We start from the raw sequence: 17,515 nt of genomic DNA on the forward strand, positions 1-17,515 counted from the left end.
TTGAGGCTTAATCGAAAGTTGTTTTTCTCCTAGATTCCTTCATGAATCTTGTTCAAAACGATCTCCTATTAAACAAGAAATGCCACGAATCTAAAGAAAAATCGAGACTAAAATTCTTACTTCTAGATCTTCGTCATTTCTTGACTGTTTTGTACGGATTTTGAAAGTCTAAACCTATTCTCGAAGTTGTGAACAAGTTTCGTGAAGGAATCTCGGTCGAAAAATACGTCGAGTGGCTAGATTAAAGAAGCCACTTCTACTCCTCATGTTGACTTGTTTATTTTATTTTATTATCGTGTAGAATTATAATATTAAAGTTGTGAAATTAGTTAATCTTTTCTCAAAGCAGTCTTTAATGATTCTTAACTTGTCATCTGGGTACTTGTGTGCCAATTTAGATCTCTCTTTGCTCCAGCATTCGGCTAATCTTGAATGGTTAGTCTCCAATGGCGGCATTAAACTGAGTGAATTCAGTCCAAATTCCTTCTTAGCTCGTTTGCTCAACAGAATCCATGGCTTTGCGTTGAAGTCTGAACACAATTTCCGCCGGTAATTTGCTTTCTCTCATAGTTTTCCTGCAAATGTTGATCTCCGTTAATGATGTCTGGTTTTGTATTGTATGCCCATTCTCTTCAACAATGAATCGCCGATGAAACCAAATCCTCAAAAACCCTAAAATATTCTCTGTTTCTTATAGTCGTTTCGCTGAAATGAATCCGAAGCCTGGGATCCGTTATCAACTCTATAGTGAATGGGAGGCTAGATAGAAACCACACAGTTTTCGGTTTTGATCGTAATTCTTGTAAGAGTATTTGTTTCAGCTATGAACTCAAAGACAGGGCAAGCGAGTGCCGCGGGACCATCGGCTCAATTGAGTGAAATGGTGGTAGATCAGGTTAAGAACAATCCAAAGTTTCAGAAAACAGCCGAAATCATTCTACAAAATTGTGGTAACATTCCTGCGATGAATTTGTTCATTGCTGAAACCTTAAATAATATTGCAGAGGGCGAAGGGGATGATTGGACATTGGAAAGAGCTTTAGAAGAGATGGTGAGTTATTGCATCATAGGAAGAACACTAGAGGATAGGATAATATCATTGATGCGGTGTGGGTTTGAGATGTTGCCAAGAAGTGATTTGGCATTGATTAATTGTTGCTGGCATAGCAGACAGTTCTTCCGCAAGAACCATGGAGTTCATTACAATGTCTTGATTACAAACTGGATATTAGAAGAATGTTTTGGCCTCATTGATCATTTTGAGAAGGCATACAATCAGGGATATAGGATTTTAATGAAACTCATCAAGTGTGGCCTACTCAAGATAGAAAACGATAATATCGTCGTTATGGAGAAACTGGCACAGGACGTTCCTGATAGTCGATATCCTAGATTCATTTGGAAGCCTAGTTTGGGATTGAGTGGGGTATATGAGGGTAAAAATTGGCTAGGTCTTGATAGTGTTGGGCATGCTGATGGAATGATTAGAACTTGTGAGAAGGAATGGAAAGAAATTTCAGTCCTTCTGGTTGATGGAAATCATCTCTGCCAGGAGGTTATTGAAACGTATTTTTCGACTCTGGTGAATCTCCGAGTTCTTGCCATTTTCAGTCCCAGGATCAAATCATTGCCCATTAGTTTAACAAAGTTGGGAAATCTTTGTTTTCTTGTTCTCAAAGACTGTGATCTGCTGGAGAAGATTGATGGCCTTGAATATCTAAAGGCATTAACAGTTCTGGAGATATCTAATGCTAAAAACCTCAAGCATGTCCCAAGCGATCTATTTAAGAGTTTATCTAAGCTTCGAAGCCTCAACTTATCTGAAACTGGAATTGAACGACTTCCTTCCTCCTTGTCAACGCTTCGTGAACTGCGATCCATCAACCTACGGGGTTGTTGCTGCCTAACGTCGTTGCCAATGTTGGCAAAACTCAGGAAGCTGCAGCTGCTTGATGTTTCTGGTGCAACTTCATTGGAAAGTTTTGCAGATAAAAGCATCAATGCTCTTCAAGATCTTCTGCTGCTAGACCTTTCTCAAACTCTAGTTGGGCATGTTCCATTTCTTAAGGATCTCAAGCAGCTATCTCGTGTGTCATATAGAGATTGCAAAAAACTGATTAGGCTGCCAAATCTTCGAGAGTTGAGTGGGCTCGAAGTTCTTGATCTCTCTGGTGCTCTAAAGATAAAGGAAATTCAGGATAACACCTTTCCAGAAAATAATGACCTCAAAATCCTTGACCTTTCCAAAACTGGAGTCAGTTGTTTACCTTCCAGCATCTGTTACCTTTCGAATCTTGAGCTGCTCAATCTCTCTGAGATGTTAAACTTGGTTGAACTTGAAGATGACACCTTCAAAAATATGGCACGCCTTCGTTATCTCAACCTCTCGAAATCTCCGGTTGAGAACTTACCTTCTCTTTCTGGCCTTGTTAACCTACGAGAACTTAAACTACATGAATGCAGCAAGCTGCGGACATTACCAAGTCTAATTGCCCTTGTGAAATTGGAAGTCCTTGATATATCAGGTTGCATTTTCTTTGAGGCATTTGAAGACGAATCCTTTAGCCACATGACCAATCTCCAGCTCCTCGACGTGTCGGAAACTAAGATTGAAAAAATGCCCAGTCTATCTGGTCTTCAAAACCTCTCCCAACTTCTACTAAGAAACTGCATCAATCTTACAAAACTTCCACCTCTAAGTTCGTCTAAACTTAAAGAGCTCGATGTTTGTGGTGCGAAAAACTTGAGAGAATGGGAAGCTGAGTTGCCCGAATATATGAATCAATTGGAGATCCTCAACCTATCGGCAACACGACTAAGGTCCCCACCATTGAACAATTATACCAATCTTAGGGAGCTTTATCTAAGAGACTGTGAATTGCAGATGCCTTTAAAATTGGATAATCTCACAAACCTTGAGGTCTTGGATTTATCAAGGACACGGATCAGTTCTTTACAAACAATCACAAGACTTTGCAACCTTAGACAACTTCTGCTAACAGATTGTTCAGACCTACACGAGATTCCTACTTTAGAACCACTTGTGAAGTTGGAGGCTCTTCATTTGCAAGGGACAGGAATCAAGAAATTCCCCTGTCGGATGGCTATGGTAACTCGCTTAATGCATCTCGACCTGCCAGACTCTGCAGATACTCTTGGACTCGATTGGACGGGCATAAAATCACTTCCTGGAGAGCTAAACTGGGACCAATGTGGTATGCCTTCCCAACTTCAAAATATTACAAACAGGCCTTCCATGATTGTGAGAAATTTGGATTCTTTTAGAATTATGAAGGGAATACCTGACCTATGGAACTCATGCTTCAATAAATTTTTCATCTCTGTATGCCCTTTAAAAAAGGGAGAGGAGGAGGATAAAGAAATCTGTGAACTTCAGGATGGGACTAGCTTTCAAGATATATACTTTCATGTCATGTCTTATCATGTCGAGTATACCCCGTTTTTGGAAATCTGTGGATTTGAGAGCTTTCCCACTGGTCTTGAGGATGCCCTTATGAAAGTCGAATATGTTTCTTTGGTTGAAAATGGGTTTATTAGAAGCTTATCTGAATTGGGCAATGCAAATAATTTAAAAGGCTGCTGGATTTGGAGTTGTCCCAACCTGGAGAATCTAATGCAGGAAGACAAGGATAACCTTAACTTGTCAAAGAATCTAGACCAAGATAACCTCAAGTTTTCAGAAAATCTAGACAAGGATAACCTTAAATTGTCAGAAAATCTAGACAACGATAACCTTAAGTTATTGGACAACCTAGAGTTCCTATGGATATCCAACCTTCCTATCTTGAGGAGTGTGCATTCTACAAGCCGCCAATTTGAGAGCGTCAGGAATCTCAAACAGTTGTATGTAGATGCTTGTCCACAGCTTGAGACTCTGTTCAAGTCCTCTCAACTCTCGAAGAACCTTGAGATTCTCCATGTTAAATTTTGTGATAGATTGAAGTCCATATGTGAACCCAAAGAAGAGTGTACTTTGCAGAAGTTGCACTCCCTGAACCTGGTGGAATTGCCTGAGTTGACAGACATCGGCCTTAAACTTCCATCCTTGAGAACAGCTAATATTAGGAACTGTCCTAAATTGGGAGAAAACTTGCATGAACACTTTGGGCTGAAAGTAAGAGTTGAAGGGGACCTGACTCGTGAGAAATGGGATGGAAGTCAGATCGAGAATGAGGCAGCAACATCTCCCAGATCATTGTGATGATAAACTTTTATGCTGCCAGTGCAGGTTACATCTGTTTATATGTTGCTAATTTAATTTTCTTAGAGAAATTCAAGTGTTTGAAAGTTTTAACTTCATTCACTTAATAAGGATAAAACATATGAACCCATAAAATTAAGTATATACCCACCCCACATAACTTGCCCAAAAATGAGCATCTACCTTAGAAGATTGATTGATTAATTAAAAATATGGTAATACTATCTTCATAACTAGCCTCTCTATTAAGTTTTGTATCATTGTTATTTTGCAGGTGAAGGTGTGGATCACCCATCTTGAAGCAAACTAACTCGAGTTACTCGAACGATCAGAGACATGTACCTCTCTTATTGAGTTGAAGGTTTGATCCCCCACCCATCCTTTGCAGCTAGCCAAGTAATGCTAGAACAGTTAGAGCTGGACAGAAACTAGCTTTAAACTTTACAGTGTTCGGCTTTATCTGTGATAGATTCAGTAGCAGCAAAGAGTTGTTGGGTTAATTCATCCCAACGCAGACAATGCCTTATTTTGATGCGAAACCTGAGTTTATTCGATCATAGAAAAAAATTAGATTCATTAGATTCATTTTGATTAAGCTTCCTAACCTTTGAATTCAGTTCCCCCACCCCTTCGAATGAGAATTTGTACGTTCCTTTATGTTTGTAGTGTCCATGCTGTCATCCTGTTTTATATCAGCTACAAAATGAGTTCAAAAACGTGAGGTGATGACAATGGCAATGGCAGTCGACCTGTTATAAGTCATTCTGTGACAGTAATGTGTGATTTTAGAAGTTAATGTAATAAGAGTACAATACAAACTTCCTGAAATCTTAGGCATTTTGTATATATGATTACAATTTCAACAACTATGAAGCTACGATTTTTCACCTTAACATTCTCCAAATGATGCTGACAGCATACAACTCTAAGCTATTATCATCATATCACTTAAACCATTAGGATCTCAAGTAGTTTGGCCTGATCAAATTATACATTCAATACTACATATCACAGATACAGACAAAACAATAAATAGATCAAGGCAAAGAAGTTGGAACAAAAGGGTAAAAGAATTAAACAGATTCTCTAGATAGCTTCACTGGCTTCTCTTTTACGAATGCTACGTCGCCGTTGGGACTCATCAGTAAACGATTATTCGATTCTTCCTCATCGCTCCTTGCTGATATTGAAGATGCAAGAGATTCTGAGCCATCGTCGTCATCTGAATTATGACATACAGATCACAGGAAAAAATTAAACAGGAGGGCGAGGAAGAATGTAGCCATTGAGGGCGACACAGTAAAGAGCATGTTTAATGTTTCCGTTCCATTTCCATCACCAGTATGTTCATTCACATGTAAATTCAAGTAACATTATGGTGTATTAATCACAAACAGATCCTTTGTATGATAGACAATCTCATTATGTCATTGAAACGCCAAAAAAAAAAAAAAAAAAAAAAAAAAAAAAAAAAAAAAAAAAAAAAAAAAAAAAAAGAAGAAATCACTTCTCGAGCGAATAATGCATAGATAATTCACACCCATGAGATAACGTTCAGAAACATACCAGAATATGCTGGATGATCAGGAAGGTGCCTCACTGCTGAAACTTGGATGCTTTCAGGAAGAAGACAATTGCAGAATGAACCTGAAACAAACAAGGTATGATCAGTAGAAAGAATTATGCAGGCATCGTCACGAACCCTCAGCAAAATACAACAGAGTCGGCGTTCTGCAAAATGACTTTCTACACAAGAATCTAATGGATCACAAATACTTCAAGACGGGGCAATGTTAGTGTTAAAATCAGTGATCACACCAGGTAAAAGAACTATTTTCTCCACTCATCGCTAATATATACAAATCAAAATCAAGTAGATGTAGTACATAACAAAACTAGAAATTATTCATTATATACACATTTTTTTAACGTTTTACCAAAGTTCACACCACAAAATGTAACAGCCCAAGCCCACCGCTACCAAATATTGTCCTTTTTAGGCTTTCCCTTTCGAGCTTCTCCTCAAGGTTTTTAAAAGGCGTCTGTTAGGGAGAGGTTTCCACACCTTTATAAGGAATGTTTCGTTCTCCTCTCCAACTCACGTGGGATACCACAAAAATTATCATTTTAGGTTGGATCGTCATAAAATTTTAAATATTTCTAGAGGGGTAACGGTATGGTAAATGTCAATGAAATGAAGGACCAAAGTAGAGCATTGAAAGATGTAAAGAGACTGAAAGTTCAGTAAAAAAATTAAAGACAAAAAATAACATCTAAACCTAGCTTTATAGAATGGAGTGGCTTAAGAAAATATAAAACTTGGTCATTCTATCAACAAGTAACATCTTTAAGGAGGTTCTGAAGGAACTGCAATACACACAGCTATCCAATTAATTTCAACCCGGATTGTAGCGTGACACAAAATTGCATGCTGAAGAAGAAGAGATTTCTTACCTAATCGAGCAAGTCGATTCACCCACGCAGGAATGGGCTTCCCAGTTAGTCGCTTGCTGACTTCTTCTGTAAAATGGTTGCAATTTTTGGCAATCAAATGATATGTGTCACCATGGTACTCTGAAGAAAGGTGCTCCATGAATGAACGAAATTCGACACGTGACAACTCAGTGCTTCCCAATAACACTGACCTTCGGAAGATAAATCCGGGGCAACTTTTTGGCTCGACCTCGAACACCCCACTGGTAGGATATTCATGTGCTCCAAAGCCATACTCCATACCATGAACTAAGTATGAAAACAGGGAAAAACAACTTTATGCCAGGATAAAATGCAAACAGAACAACACATCAAGATTGGAAATGAATTTTTGAACGGAAGAAGTTATAATGAGGCTGTTTGTGCTCATGAACTAAACGTGACCAAAGGATTTTGACGCCCACAAACACTATCCTCATAATGCCACGACTATTTTTTAATCACGATCAAAATCACGTATTGTATTCATTGAAAATACTGGCCACAAGTCAGCTGACAAATTTGTTTACAGTCAAACAGGATCTCCTTTCTTTATTGAACCATCTTCTAATTATTATAAAATGAACAAAACTTGAAGAAGGTGTAGTTACTCAAATGGCTTCTAGCTAACCTCGTTATGCCACGACTGATACAATGACCAAGCATGAATGATTAATTAGATATAAATATCAATACAAGGAAAAATACAGTAGCATGAACACGTCGTCGATTGATTTCCTACATAACCACTGTCAAGTGATGGCATGCGTATGCTCGCCTACATTTGCACAACTTTCATATTCATAATCGACCTAAAAAACACTTTCGTATGATCATTCATTAATATATTTCAAGAAAAAACTCAATATCTCTCGCAAATAAGTGCCCATGGCCCTCCATGAAGGTTCAATAGATGTCAGAAAAACTAAACACAGGATCGCATACTTGTACTATTAATGGTCTAAATAATGGGTTAACTCAAAGGCATGCCCCTAAAAAATATCCAAGTTCGACTAATCCTGGCTCACTCCCAATCCAACTCAACTAAAATATACCATTTCATTATCCATGCTTTATATATTACCACCATTGTAAACTGAAATTCCCAGTGAAAAGAAGAAGAAAAATCTACAATGAGCACACACAACAACAGTTCTATAGCAAGAAGTATGAAATATACATACCCTCAATACCCGAGTGAAAGATTCCCAGCCCAATCCAATAGAGATAGTGATTTACGGGAGTAAGATCGTAGATATTAAGATATAGCAAAGCATGAGTGCCGCCCTGCTCCTTGTCTTCCGGGCTAGATCTCAGTGGAAAGATACGCATAGTGTGTAATAGCCAGCCCGGTTCGAAAATACTTCAAAAATTACAGACTAATCATCTTCGCAAAAGACCCTTCAATTGACCTAAAAATTCAAAAGAGAAGCAGCTGCAGATTTACTAGGTTTCTATAAATGATAATCTCAAAAACTAAAAACCTGAAAATCTGGGGGGAATTTTCAAGGGAAACAAGAAATCGGAGCTGGGGAAGAAAGAAAACCTTGAGCGCCAATTTGGCTCCCGACGGAAGGATCCCAGTCTTCGCAAGAACCTGTTGGACGGAACTACAAATCCAGAATTGGCAGAAACGAAGAGCGATTTTGAAAATTGAACTAACATTCAATGGATAAACCCTAAGAACATCGAAGTGGAACGGATTGAACAGAAATTGAGAAGAATTGATCGAGAGTGAATGAGAAGAAAGAATTTAGCGATCCGGATTCCTTGAAGTTTATGACAAAAGAAATGAAAATTAAATTCAAAAGTAAGAACAGACTGAATTCAATCTGGGGTTTCCAGATCACAATCAATGAGGAGGGAGGTTACGAAGAAAATGCCCAAATTTCTATGACTTTATTTCACCAACTTCCCCAAACCATGCTCCCTTCCCACTTCAACCTTCATAACCGTCTGTTTTTCTTCTTTAATATATAACATTTTTTTTTTTTTTTTTTTTTAAAGAAACGCTTGAATTTTTAATTAAATTAAAAAAAACTACTTTTTTTTATTATTATTTTTTATTTTTAATATTGATAGGAAAATAGAGAACAAAACAAAATTAGAAACTAAATAATTAGGAAACTTTTAAATATTTGAGTCCTTCATCTTCCTCCCCCACCCAAATTCCTACTTTGCCTAGAACTTTGAGAATCCGTCTATTGTACTTTCGTCTAGCTGGCCTAGGAATTTCTATAGGTTAGGATCCTCTTGTTGGAAGGTAATTATTCTCTGCCTAAGTGTAGGTTGCACTGTAAGTCGGGCCAGTTGTGCTATGACTCTCTCAGTCGCTACAACTATGTTGGCTCGTTCGAATTTTCTTTGTACCCTTACTTCCCTTGTAACGAGGGCTGACGAGTGGGCCGTCTTTCTACTCAAAGCGTTTGTGACCACATTTACTTTTCCAGGGTGATACTGGATATCTACATCATAGTCTTTCACCAATTCTAGCCACCTTTCCTGCCTCCTATTTATAACTCTTCCAAGATGAATATATATATATATATATATATATATATATATATATATATATATATATTAATTTAGAAGAAAAAAATATTTAAAATTAATTTGTTAAACACAAAATTAAAAATTTAAAAATTTAGTAAACATTTTATTCAAGCTAATATGGGAAAGAAAAATCTCCCAAATATAATGAAAAAGATGGTCAAATGGGTCATTTTGACAGCTTTGTTTCCCCTCGGTAAATTCTTGTAGGAGAATTTGAACATCTAATTTCCATATATAAACATTAATCAAAATTAATAAACCATATATTTTAATTAAATTAAATTATTTTTTATAGGGTGAAAATCAAAATCGATTAAATTAATGGAATTAGTAAATTGGATTGATTTGCACAATAAATTTAATCCTTAAAACTATTAAAATAATAATTTTATATCTTCTATAAATTAAATTGAATTATATTGAATTATATGGATAGGTTTTAAAGACCATATTATTAAAAAGGGCAACTTGGTAAATTCAACTTGTGTTACATTACATATAAATAAAAATAATAATAAAAAAAAAACTAGAGACTAAAATGAATTATTTGGCATTCTATTCAATATCTCCCAATTATCAAGACAATTTAAAATTTGCAAGCAATTATTAATTTATTTAAATATTACATTGAAATTATCCAACATAATTTTCAAACCAAGAAAAACCCTCTCACCTTCCTATTTAAACACGTGCAAAAACCTATTTTCTCTCTTTTTTTTATATATATATATATTACTATCTCTTTAATTTCATAATTTGTTTTGTATTTGATTTGTATGTAAAATGTTTTCGATTAAAAATAAAAAAAATTGACTAATATTTTACTTTCAAAATCATCCAATTCAATATAATTAAGTATTTTTTTCCGTTTATTTTCAACTAGTAAAGTCAAAATTCTCTTCGATTTGATTTAAAAAAATTTTAAAATTTAAAATATAAAATATTAATGAAATTTGTTTAAGTTAATAATACTTTAGAAATATATTTAAAAGTTTTAAAGGACATTTTTGAAATAAAAATATTAACCAATGTAGTTTTGATTTTTTTTTAAATATATAAAAAATATATATATATATATTTTTAGAAAGAGCAAAAATTTGAAGATATATTTATTAAATTGGTGTATACAAAATGAGGAGATTAATTTAATAGGATTCGAAATTCAATTTGTATTTTTCCAGGCTTAGGGGATAATTGCCCGACAAAAAGACTGCGTAGCGGCGCACGTGTGGCGGTTTGGGACGTGGCGACCAGATGGAGGCTCTTTGACTTCAAACCTTCAAATCCCACGTGCATCAATCTCTTCCACCTATATTATTAAACCTCTCCAATTCATTAAACTTCAATTAATTTCTCATATATTTTTCTCTTTTTCTCTCTAAATTTTATTATGAACCGGAGCACTAAAACAGAGCCGGATTTTGGTTTTCTTGAGCCAATTCGCCGTCACTTGTTGGACGAACCGGAGGCTGCCGTCGTTCCCGGCGATCGGACTGGTACTTTCAGTAGCTTGATTCCATGTCTTGAAGAAAATTGGGGTAATTTGCCTCTCAAGGTGGACGATTCTGAAGATATGGTGCTCGCCGACGTTCTCCGGGAAGCTGTCGGTTCTGGATGGGTTCCGACGCTCAATCCGTCGTCGGTTGGAAGTTTCGATTTTGGGTTCTCGGCGGTGAAGTCGGAGCTTCCGGAGAGTTTTCCCCTGGTGGTGAAACTGGAGAGGGGGAAGCATTATAGAGGAGTGCGGCAACGACCATGGGGGAAGTTCGCGGCGGAGATTCGGGACCCGGCGAAAAATGGCGCTAGAGTTTGGCTTGGAACTTATGAGACGGCGGAGGATGCGGCTTTAGCTTATGATCGGGCAGCCTACCGAATTCGTGGGTCAAGGGCTCTTCTCAATTTCCCCCTTCGTGTGAACTCCGGCGAGCCCGAACCGGTTCGGGTCAGGTCGAAACGATCCTCGCCGGAGCTTTCATTGTCGCCGAAGCGGCGGAAGAAGGTTGGCTCCGCTGCGGAAGGTGGGGGAGTACAAGTGGAAAACACAAGTGGCAAGCCTTACATGTGGAGGGCAGCTGATTGTCAGCCAATGCTAATATTTAAATAAAAAGCTATTTTCATATTTTCTTTTATTAAAAAAGAAAGTGTTAAAAGATATAGTGAGATTGTTGTAATAGCTCAAGTTCATCGCATATTTTATAGAGAGGGTTAACTTTACTTTGATTAGTTTTTTGGACCGTCTGGGTGATTAACTCTAATACCATTTGTAACAGCCCAATTCCGACCCGTGTGACAACAAGTTCATTGAACCCTAATAAAGTGGATTAAGAGATCCCAAATTGGTTGGAGAGGAGAACAAACTGTGTGAAAACCTCTCCCTAAAAGAGGCTTTTGAGGCTAACCATAACAACATTAAGTATATCTATCTTCCTCCTATTTCAGTGTTCATTCCATTAAAATTTTCTATTTATTTTTATGGGCGGATTCTCGAAAAATTTATCTATTTTTAATATATTTTTTACCTGTCTCTTGGGACCAACAAGGGGTAGTACAGAAATATCCACCTGTTGTCCATTGACTACGCCTTTCGGCCTGATCTTAGGCCCTAACTCATCCTCCGTGGACGAACCTTGCGGAGGAACCCTTAAGTTTTTAGGACATTGATTCTCACCAATATTTGCGTTACTCTGACATTCTCGCTTCCGCTTCGTCCACCATTGCTTGCGTGGGTGCTTCCCTCTAAAGTGGAACGCTCCCCTACTGATGCATTTTTCAGTATGGTTAATAAAGATAACAAAATCTGTAGCTCACAGTAGTACGTAAGTAAACATCATTCTCGAACATTAAAGACGAAAACATAACGATTTCGCTCGAAATAAAACATATTTTATGGAGTATTATTTCATAACACTACGTTATATAATTAAATATTTCCCATTACATTAATAAAATGGGAAATTCTATGAGTACACATTTGAATTAAAAAAATAAAATAAAATAGATGAAAAAAAAAAAAAAAATTGTGGCATCTAAAATGCACGTGACTTGACAATGTCAAAGCTCATCTCACTTGGATCCGTTGCTTGCAACTCAAATTGAATACCATCCAGTTCTCTTTTGAATCTATCCTTGGAGCTTGCATACACCATTTTACTTCTCACCTTTGATATGTCTGGTGACCTATTTCTCAACGTACCATCATTTAGATAACATATTATATATATCATAATAAAACGAGTAAGAAAACACAGCTATTCAACAAAACTCGAACGTAGGTATATCAGTGAATATCGTGGTTAAACGATTTGTGGTAAGTTCAAGCATTGTGACTCGTTTAGATATATACTTGATTTGAATCTGCCCTGTTTCAAATTGTTGTTGGGTGTGGGAGATCGAACCACATCGACCTTGGTGATTTTGATGTCTTATCTTGAATTGGTAGCGTCTAAAAGGATGTGGGTTAGGTTCAACTATTTGTGGCCAACCGAAACATAACTCAGCTGGGTTAGACATATACCTTCGTCCAAAATATCAAAGTTGGTTCTTTGAGTAGTAATGTTTGATGTCTTATCCATTAAGTTATGTTCGGGTTGAATTGAAAATATTAGTAACATACCATGCAATGAAAAAAATCTTGCTTTTCTGGCAATTCTCGTCAGTAATGAAATCGAAATCAAAGACAGCATAGCGACACTCGTCTGCAGGGAGAGATCCAGTGAAATCCTCATACGTTGAGTCTGGTTTTCCCAATTTGTCTATCACCACTTCTTGTTCTTCAATCTTGAAAGTGATGAATCTGTAGTTTCTCTTTGCTTTTAACTCCAAAAACTTCAATTTACATTCATCTCTCACAGCCATGCCAGATGCAGCGTTCGCCTAAGCTCAACATCAAACAAATAAGATAACACTACTAGACATTCAAATATAAACACTAATACCATGTCAAATCACTAATCGACTCAGAAGTTTAAGCAAATGGGTCACGGTAGATTTAACCTATTATCAATACTTTAAGAATAAAACGTGAAAACGTCTCGTTTTTCGGGTGGTCGGGATTGAAGACATGGTTGAAAGATAAGAGAGAAAGAACATACCATGTTTTTGTTTGATGAGTAGGAAGGAGAAAGAAAGGGTGTGGGAGGGGAAGGGGAGAAGGAAGAGAGGGAAATAGAGGAGATAAAAAGAAGGGAGAAGAGAGATCCTTAATTCTTGGAGAAGTTTAAGGCTTCACAATTCTCTAAGATAGCTCATCCTATATTTATCTCTTTAAATATAACTGCCACGTGTCCTTTTTTTTTTTTTTTTTTTAACCCATTAACAAAAAAACACATTTACCCCTTTATTATTAATAATAGAATAATATCTTTGGACGTGTACCCGAGTTGAGGTGGGTTGGGTTGAAAAAATCTTTTGAACCAATTTGAAATTTTGGATGGGTTGGATTGATAACCAGAACCACTCGAATAAAGTTCACAACCTAACCCAGCTTAACCCGGTTAGGTTTAACCCCTATTATCAAGTTGGATTGGGTTATTACGTTACTCTTTTTATATATATATAATTATTTTAAAAAAACTTAAATATCAAATATTTATAAATAAGAATGCATTACTAATGTCGGTTATAAAAGTCAAATATTCTTAATTTTTATAATAATTTTAAAAGTAGGGTAAGTTGGGTTGGATTGTAATCTTATTTTCGGGATGGTTGGGTTGACCCGATAAAATAAATGTTAACTTATGAACAAACTTAAATTTTTCGGTTTTTAAAAAATTGATCGAGACTCAATTTGTAATTACACACGAATTAGTGAAAAAAAAGTTGCAATAATGTTGAAATATTCTATATTATTATTGAATATAATTCAATATAAAGTCATTCGTTTTAGAATTAATCTAAATAAATTAAATCAATCTCAGCCCTTCATATTCTATTATACTCATTTATAAATCTTTCAATTTTTAATTTTATAATTGAAATTTTTTTAAATATTTAAATTTGGGTTCTAATTGATTAACTTTTTTTTAAAGTTGTTTCATACCTATTAAACATTAATTAAAAGTTTAAAGTTTTATTAAATAAATTAAAATTTATATTTAACCGAACAAAGGAAATTTTAGGACATGTTACAAAACTAAAAGTTTATGGATTTTTCGAATTCAATTTTTAAAATTTATGAATTTAATATATTTTTATTTTTATTTTTTAAAAAGTTAAATATTTGGTTATTTTTTTAAAAAAAAGTAAATCAAATTTTTCAATTAAAATAAATGGTTTTTTTCAATATTAATCGTATATATTTAAAAAAAAAAAAAAAAAAGGAATCGACCGAACCAATTAATATTAAAAAAAAAAGTAAATTAAATTAAAAATAGAAAGAGGAAAAGAGAGATTTTAAAAATAGGTTAATTTAAGAATACAGGAGGAAAATAAGATTATTATTGTGGTATCCACACAATTGAGAAGTCTGTAATAGTAGCGGTGGAGATTGGTCCTTAGGAATTTTGGTGAAGGAAATGGGCGGCTACGATTCGGCGTTGTATTTTGCCGGAAGCAGTCTTGGGCAGGGAATCCGTGAAAAAGACCTTCTTTGGGACTTTGAAGGCAGCCAAGTTGTTTCTGCAAAACCTCAACACATCTTCCTCTCCAATCTTTGATCCTTCCCTTCCAATTATCGCACAGTTTATCTGTAACAAACCCATTTTTAATTACTTTTATTTAACTTATTACACATAAAATATATAATATAATATAATATAATATAATATAATATAATATTTGGATTACACACAAAGTGTATTTAACTTTTTTTTTTTTTTTAATTCTTTAAATAAGGAGGTATTTAAATTAAACAAAAAAAGAAAGAAAAAAGACCACAAAATAAATATGTATTTTCAAATAATAATAATATAATAAATAAATAAATAAAGAATTACCTCCTCCCCATACTTGGGGTCCGGAACTCCAAATGAGACAGCCTGAGCCACGTCCGGATGAGCCAACAGCACCGCGTCCACTTCAATTGGCGATATCTTTTCCCCTAATTTATGACAATTTTTTAAAAATAAAAAATAAAATTGATTGAAATAATTTAATAATGAAAAGAGAATATTTTGAAACCTGAAATCGGAAAATAAAAGAGTAATTAAAGGTGACTCAGATTAAAGTAAATAAAAATTTGTAAATTTAGATGGCATGGCCACGTGTTTTTACCTCCACGGTTGATCAACTCCTTGATCCGACCGACGAGATGCAAGTACCCATCGGAATCGAAGAACCCAATATCGCCGGTGTGGAACCACCCGTACCGGAACGCTTCCTCGTTCGCTACCGGGTTGCCTTTATAACCGTTCGTTACATTTGGACCCTTTAAACAAACTTCGCCTTTCATATTCGCCTCCTGAACGACGCCGTTTTCATCCAGTATCGTCATTTCTTGACCCACCGGTTTTCCTACTGACCCGGCCTTGTGTGGACCGTTTTCTGGCAACGGGTTCGACGACATCAGATGTGACGCCTCCGTCATCGCGTACGCCTCCAGAACCGGCGCCCCAAACGCCTCTTCCAACCGGTTCAAGATAGCAGGAGCCAACGATGCACTGCAGCTCCTAATGAACCGGATGTTCGGGTAAACCGCTTCCGGTTTTGTCGTGTGCCGGTCTAGTATGATTTGGTGGATTGTAGGGACGGCGGTGTACCAGGTGGCGTTGTATTGGACCATGTCCGGCCAGAACGTCGACGCCGAGAATCTCCCAGCAGCCGGTAAAGTTACGGCGGCTCCGGCGGCGAGGGAGCTGAGTAAACCGGCCATTAAACCGTGGACGTGGAACAAAGGGAGGACTATGACGGTCGAGTCGGACTCGGTGAGTTTGTAAACCGATTTAATGTTGTTAACGGAAGAGGCGAGATTAAACTGAGTTAACGGCACGCCTTTGGGGCGGCTCGTGGTGCCTGACGTGTGGAGGAACAACGCCACGTCGGATCCGTCGTTGACGATTTCGCCAACTGAGTCAGACACCGAGCCGTTCGAGTTAGACTGAGTCAAGGAGAGAATCAACTCGGCGCTCGCATCGGGGAGCGCAGCGGTCACGTGTTGAATCTTGAGCTTAGACGCCGCCGTTTCGGCGTGGCCGTTACCTTCGATTGAGGTTACCAAAAGTTTCGAATCGGAGTCCGATAAGTAAAATTCAAACTCCTCCGCCGTATACGCGGCGTTCAGCGGCGACGCCGTAGCTCGTGCTCGAATCACGGCCAAAAACATAATCACAAACTGCACAATCAAATAATAAAAAGAATAAATGAATGTGACTGACGGATTCCGGTAAATTTAATCTGAAATTAGTACCTCCACGGTGTTTGGGAAAACAAGGGCAACGACATCGCCTGGTTTGACACCGCCGGCGGCGAGTTTTGAGGCGGCGGAATCTACGAGGCGTTGGAGGTGGGCGTGGGAGAGATCGAAATGTCCAGAAACGGATAATGCTCTCCGGTCAGGGAAATCGGCGGCGGCGGTTTTCAACAAACCGGTAAGAGTTGGAACCACCATTTTGTTGCAGAGATAAGAAATGATGAAATTGGGAGAGGGAAGAAGTGATTATGAAGAAGAAAGGAACTTTTGGCAGTTATATAAAAATGGTGACAGTGGGGCGATTCGGGCGTCTTATAATATTCTTCCACGTGGCGGCATATGGTTGGGTCGTCATGATGATGGAATTGAGGCGGTGCCTTGGCCATTCTTTTGAAATTACTTTCTTGGCAAAATTAAAAATAAAAAAAAAAACTAAATTTTTGTCTTAAAAAAATATTTAATATATCTTTTAATTTAAATGTATTTTTTAAATTTTTAAAAAGTTTAATGATATTTTTTTTTTAATTTTTTAAAAAAATGAAGAATATTAATAAATTTTTTTTTTTTTTTTTTGATAAATTTAAAAATTTAAGGACCAAATTTGCAATTTAACAAAGGCGAAAGGTTAGTAACCACTCACTCAGTAATCAATGATGTGACGGGTTAACAAATTAGGAAGTGATTCGTTGTAGTTGATGTTCCTACATTCCTTCATTGACAAAGGAGCAATCATGTCGATTTCCATATCTTAAAAGTGTATAAATCAAACCAAATAAAAATGAAAAAAAAAATAAATTTATCCCATACTAAATTAGGAATTGACGGTTTTACCCTTGGAAGCCTACGCGCTGCACCAAGAAGTTGTATAATTATAGGGTCAAGGAAGACCACGAGGCGAGGACAAAATTCTTTTCGTTTCTATC

The 17,515-nt window shown here is 36.6% G+C and overlaps 4 protein-coding genes and 1 pseudogene across 4 annotated transcripts; 2 read left to right on the forward strand and 3 right to left on the reverse strand.

Moving 5' to 3' along the window:
* Positions 1-292: 292 nt before the first annotated feature.
* On the forward strand, positions 293-4,756 carry LOC111471497 (putative disease resistance protein At4g19050). The gene is made up of 2 exons (XM_023117206.1): positions 293-4,249; positions 4,497-4,756. Exon 1 carries the CDS (start codon positions 824-826, stop codon positions 4,220-4,222), a length of 3,399 nt encoding a protein of 1,132 aa, XP_022972974.1. The 5' UTR covers positions 293-823; the 3' UTR covers positions 4,223-4,249; positions 4,497-4,756.
* Positions 4,757-5,041: 285 nt separating this feature from the next.
* On the reverse strand, positions 5,042-8,642 carry LOC111471499 (deSI-like protein At4g17486). Its single transcript, XM_023117207.1, has 5 exons — positions 8,241-8,642; positions 7,879-8,106; positions 6,677-6,964; positions 5,789-5,869; positions 5,042-5,444 (listed from the first exon to the last, which is right to left on the reverse strand). Exons 2-5 carry the CDS (start codon positions 8,024-8,026, stop codon positions 5,296-5,298), a joined length of 666 nt encoding a protein of 221 aa, XP_022972975.1. The 5' UTR covers positions 8,027-8,106; positions 8,241-8,642; the 3' UTR covers positions 5,042-5,295.
* A 1,995-nt stretch (positions 8,643-10,637) lies between these two features.
* On the forward strand, positions 10,638-11,418 carry LOC111471511 (annotated as a pseudogene).
* An 853-nt stretch (positions 11,419-12,271) lies between these two features.
* Positions 12,272-13,114, reverse strand: LOC111471508 (actin-depolymerizing factor 7-like). Its single transcript, XM_023117215.1, has 2 exons — positions 12,861-13,114; positions 12,272-12,424 (listed from the first exon to the last, which is right to left on the reverse strand). The coding sequence occupies exons 1-2, from the start codon at positions 13,100-13,102 to the stop codon at positions 12,274-12,276; spliced, it is 393 nt and encodes a 130-aa protein (XP_022972983.1). The 5' UTR covers positions 13,103-13,114; the 3' UTR covers positions 12,272-12,273.
* A 1,502-nt stretch (positions 13,115-14,616) lies between these two features.
* LOC111471512 (oxalate--CoA ligase-like) lies at positions 14,617-16,829 on the reverse strand. The gene is made up of 4 exons (XM_023117217.1): positions 16,590-16,829; positions 15,458-16,514; positions 15,181-15,284; positions 14,617-14,931 (listed from the first exon to the last, which is right to left on the reverse strand). The coding sequence occupies exons 1-4, from the start codon at positions 16,788-16,790 to the stop codon at positions 14,740-14,742; spliced, it is 1,554 nt and encodes a 517-aa protein (XP_022972985.1). The 5' UTR covers positions 16,791-16,829; the 3' UTR covers positions 14,617-14,739.
* Between the last annotated feature and the right edge of the window lie 686 nt (positions 16,830-17,515).

This window comes from Cucurbita maxima, unplaced genomic scaffold (genome assembly GCF_002738345.1).
Source record: "Cucurbita maxima cultivar Rimu unplaced genomic scaffold, Cmax_1.0 Cma_Scf00053, whole genome shotgun sequence".
NCBI lineage: Eukaryota > Viridiplantae > Streptophyta > Magnoliopsida > Cucurbitales > Cucurbitaceae > Cucurbita > Cucurbita maxima.

What these genes read in the sequence shown, in the direction of transcription:
- LOC111471512 (XM_023117217.1), bottom strand. Translation starts at nt 16,790, where the DNA reads ATGGTGGTTCCAACTCTTACCGGTTTGTTGAAAACCGCCGCCGCCGAT. An exon ending in GGAGTTGATCAACCGTGGAG is followed by an intron (nt 15,285 to 15,457) that starts GTAAAAACACGT and finishes GTCATAAATTAG; the next exon opens with GGGAAAAGATATCGCCAATT. An exon ending in ACCCCAAGTATGGGGAGGAG is followed by an intron (nt 14,932 to 15,180) that starts GTAATTCTTTAT and finishes GGTTTGTTACAG; the next exon opens with ATAAACTGTGCGATAATTGG.
- LOC111471499 (XM_023117207.1), bottom strand. Translation starts at nt 8,026, where the DNA reads ATGCGTATCTTTCCACTGAGATCTAGCCCGGAAGACAAGGAGCAGGGC. An exon ending in CTTTCACTCGGGTATTGAGG is followed by an intron (nt 6,965 to 7,878) that starts GTATGTATATTT and finishes TTTCATACTTAG; the next exon opens with TTCATGGTATGGAGTATGGC. An exon ending in GAATCGACTTGCTCGATTAG is followed by an intron (nt 5,870 to 6,676) that starts GTAAGAAATCTC and finishes TGTTTGTTTCAG; the next exon opens with GTTCATTCTGCAATTGTCTT.
- LOC111471497 (XM_023117206.1), top strand. Translation starts at nt 824, where the DNA reads ATGAACTCAAAGACAGGGCAAGCGAGTGCCGCGGGACCATCGGCTCAA.
- LOC111471508 (XM_023117215.1), bottom strand. Translation starts at nt 13,102, where the DNA reads ATGGCTGTGAGAGATGAATGTAAATTGAAGTTTTTGGAGTTAAAAGCA. An exon ending in AAGATTTTTTTCATTGCATG is followed by an intron (nt 12,425 to 12,860) that starts GTATGTTACTAA and finishes GTTGAGAAATAG; the next exon opens with GTCACCAGACATATCAAAGG.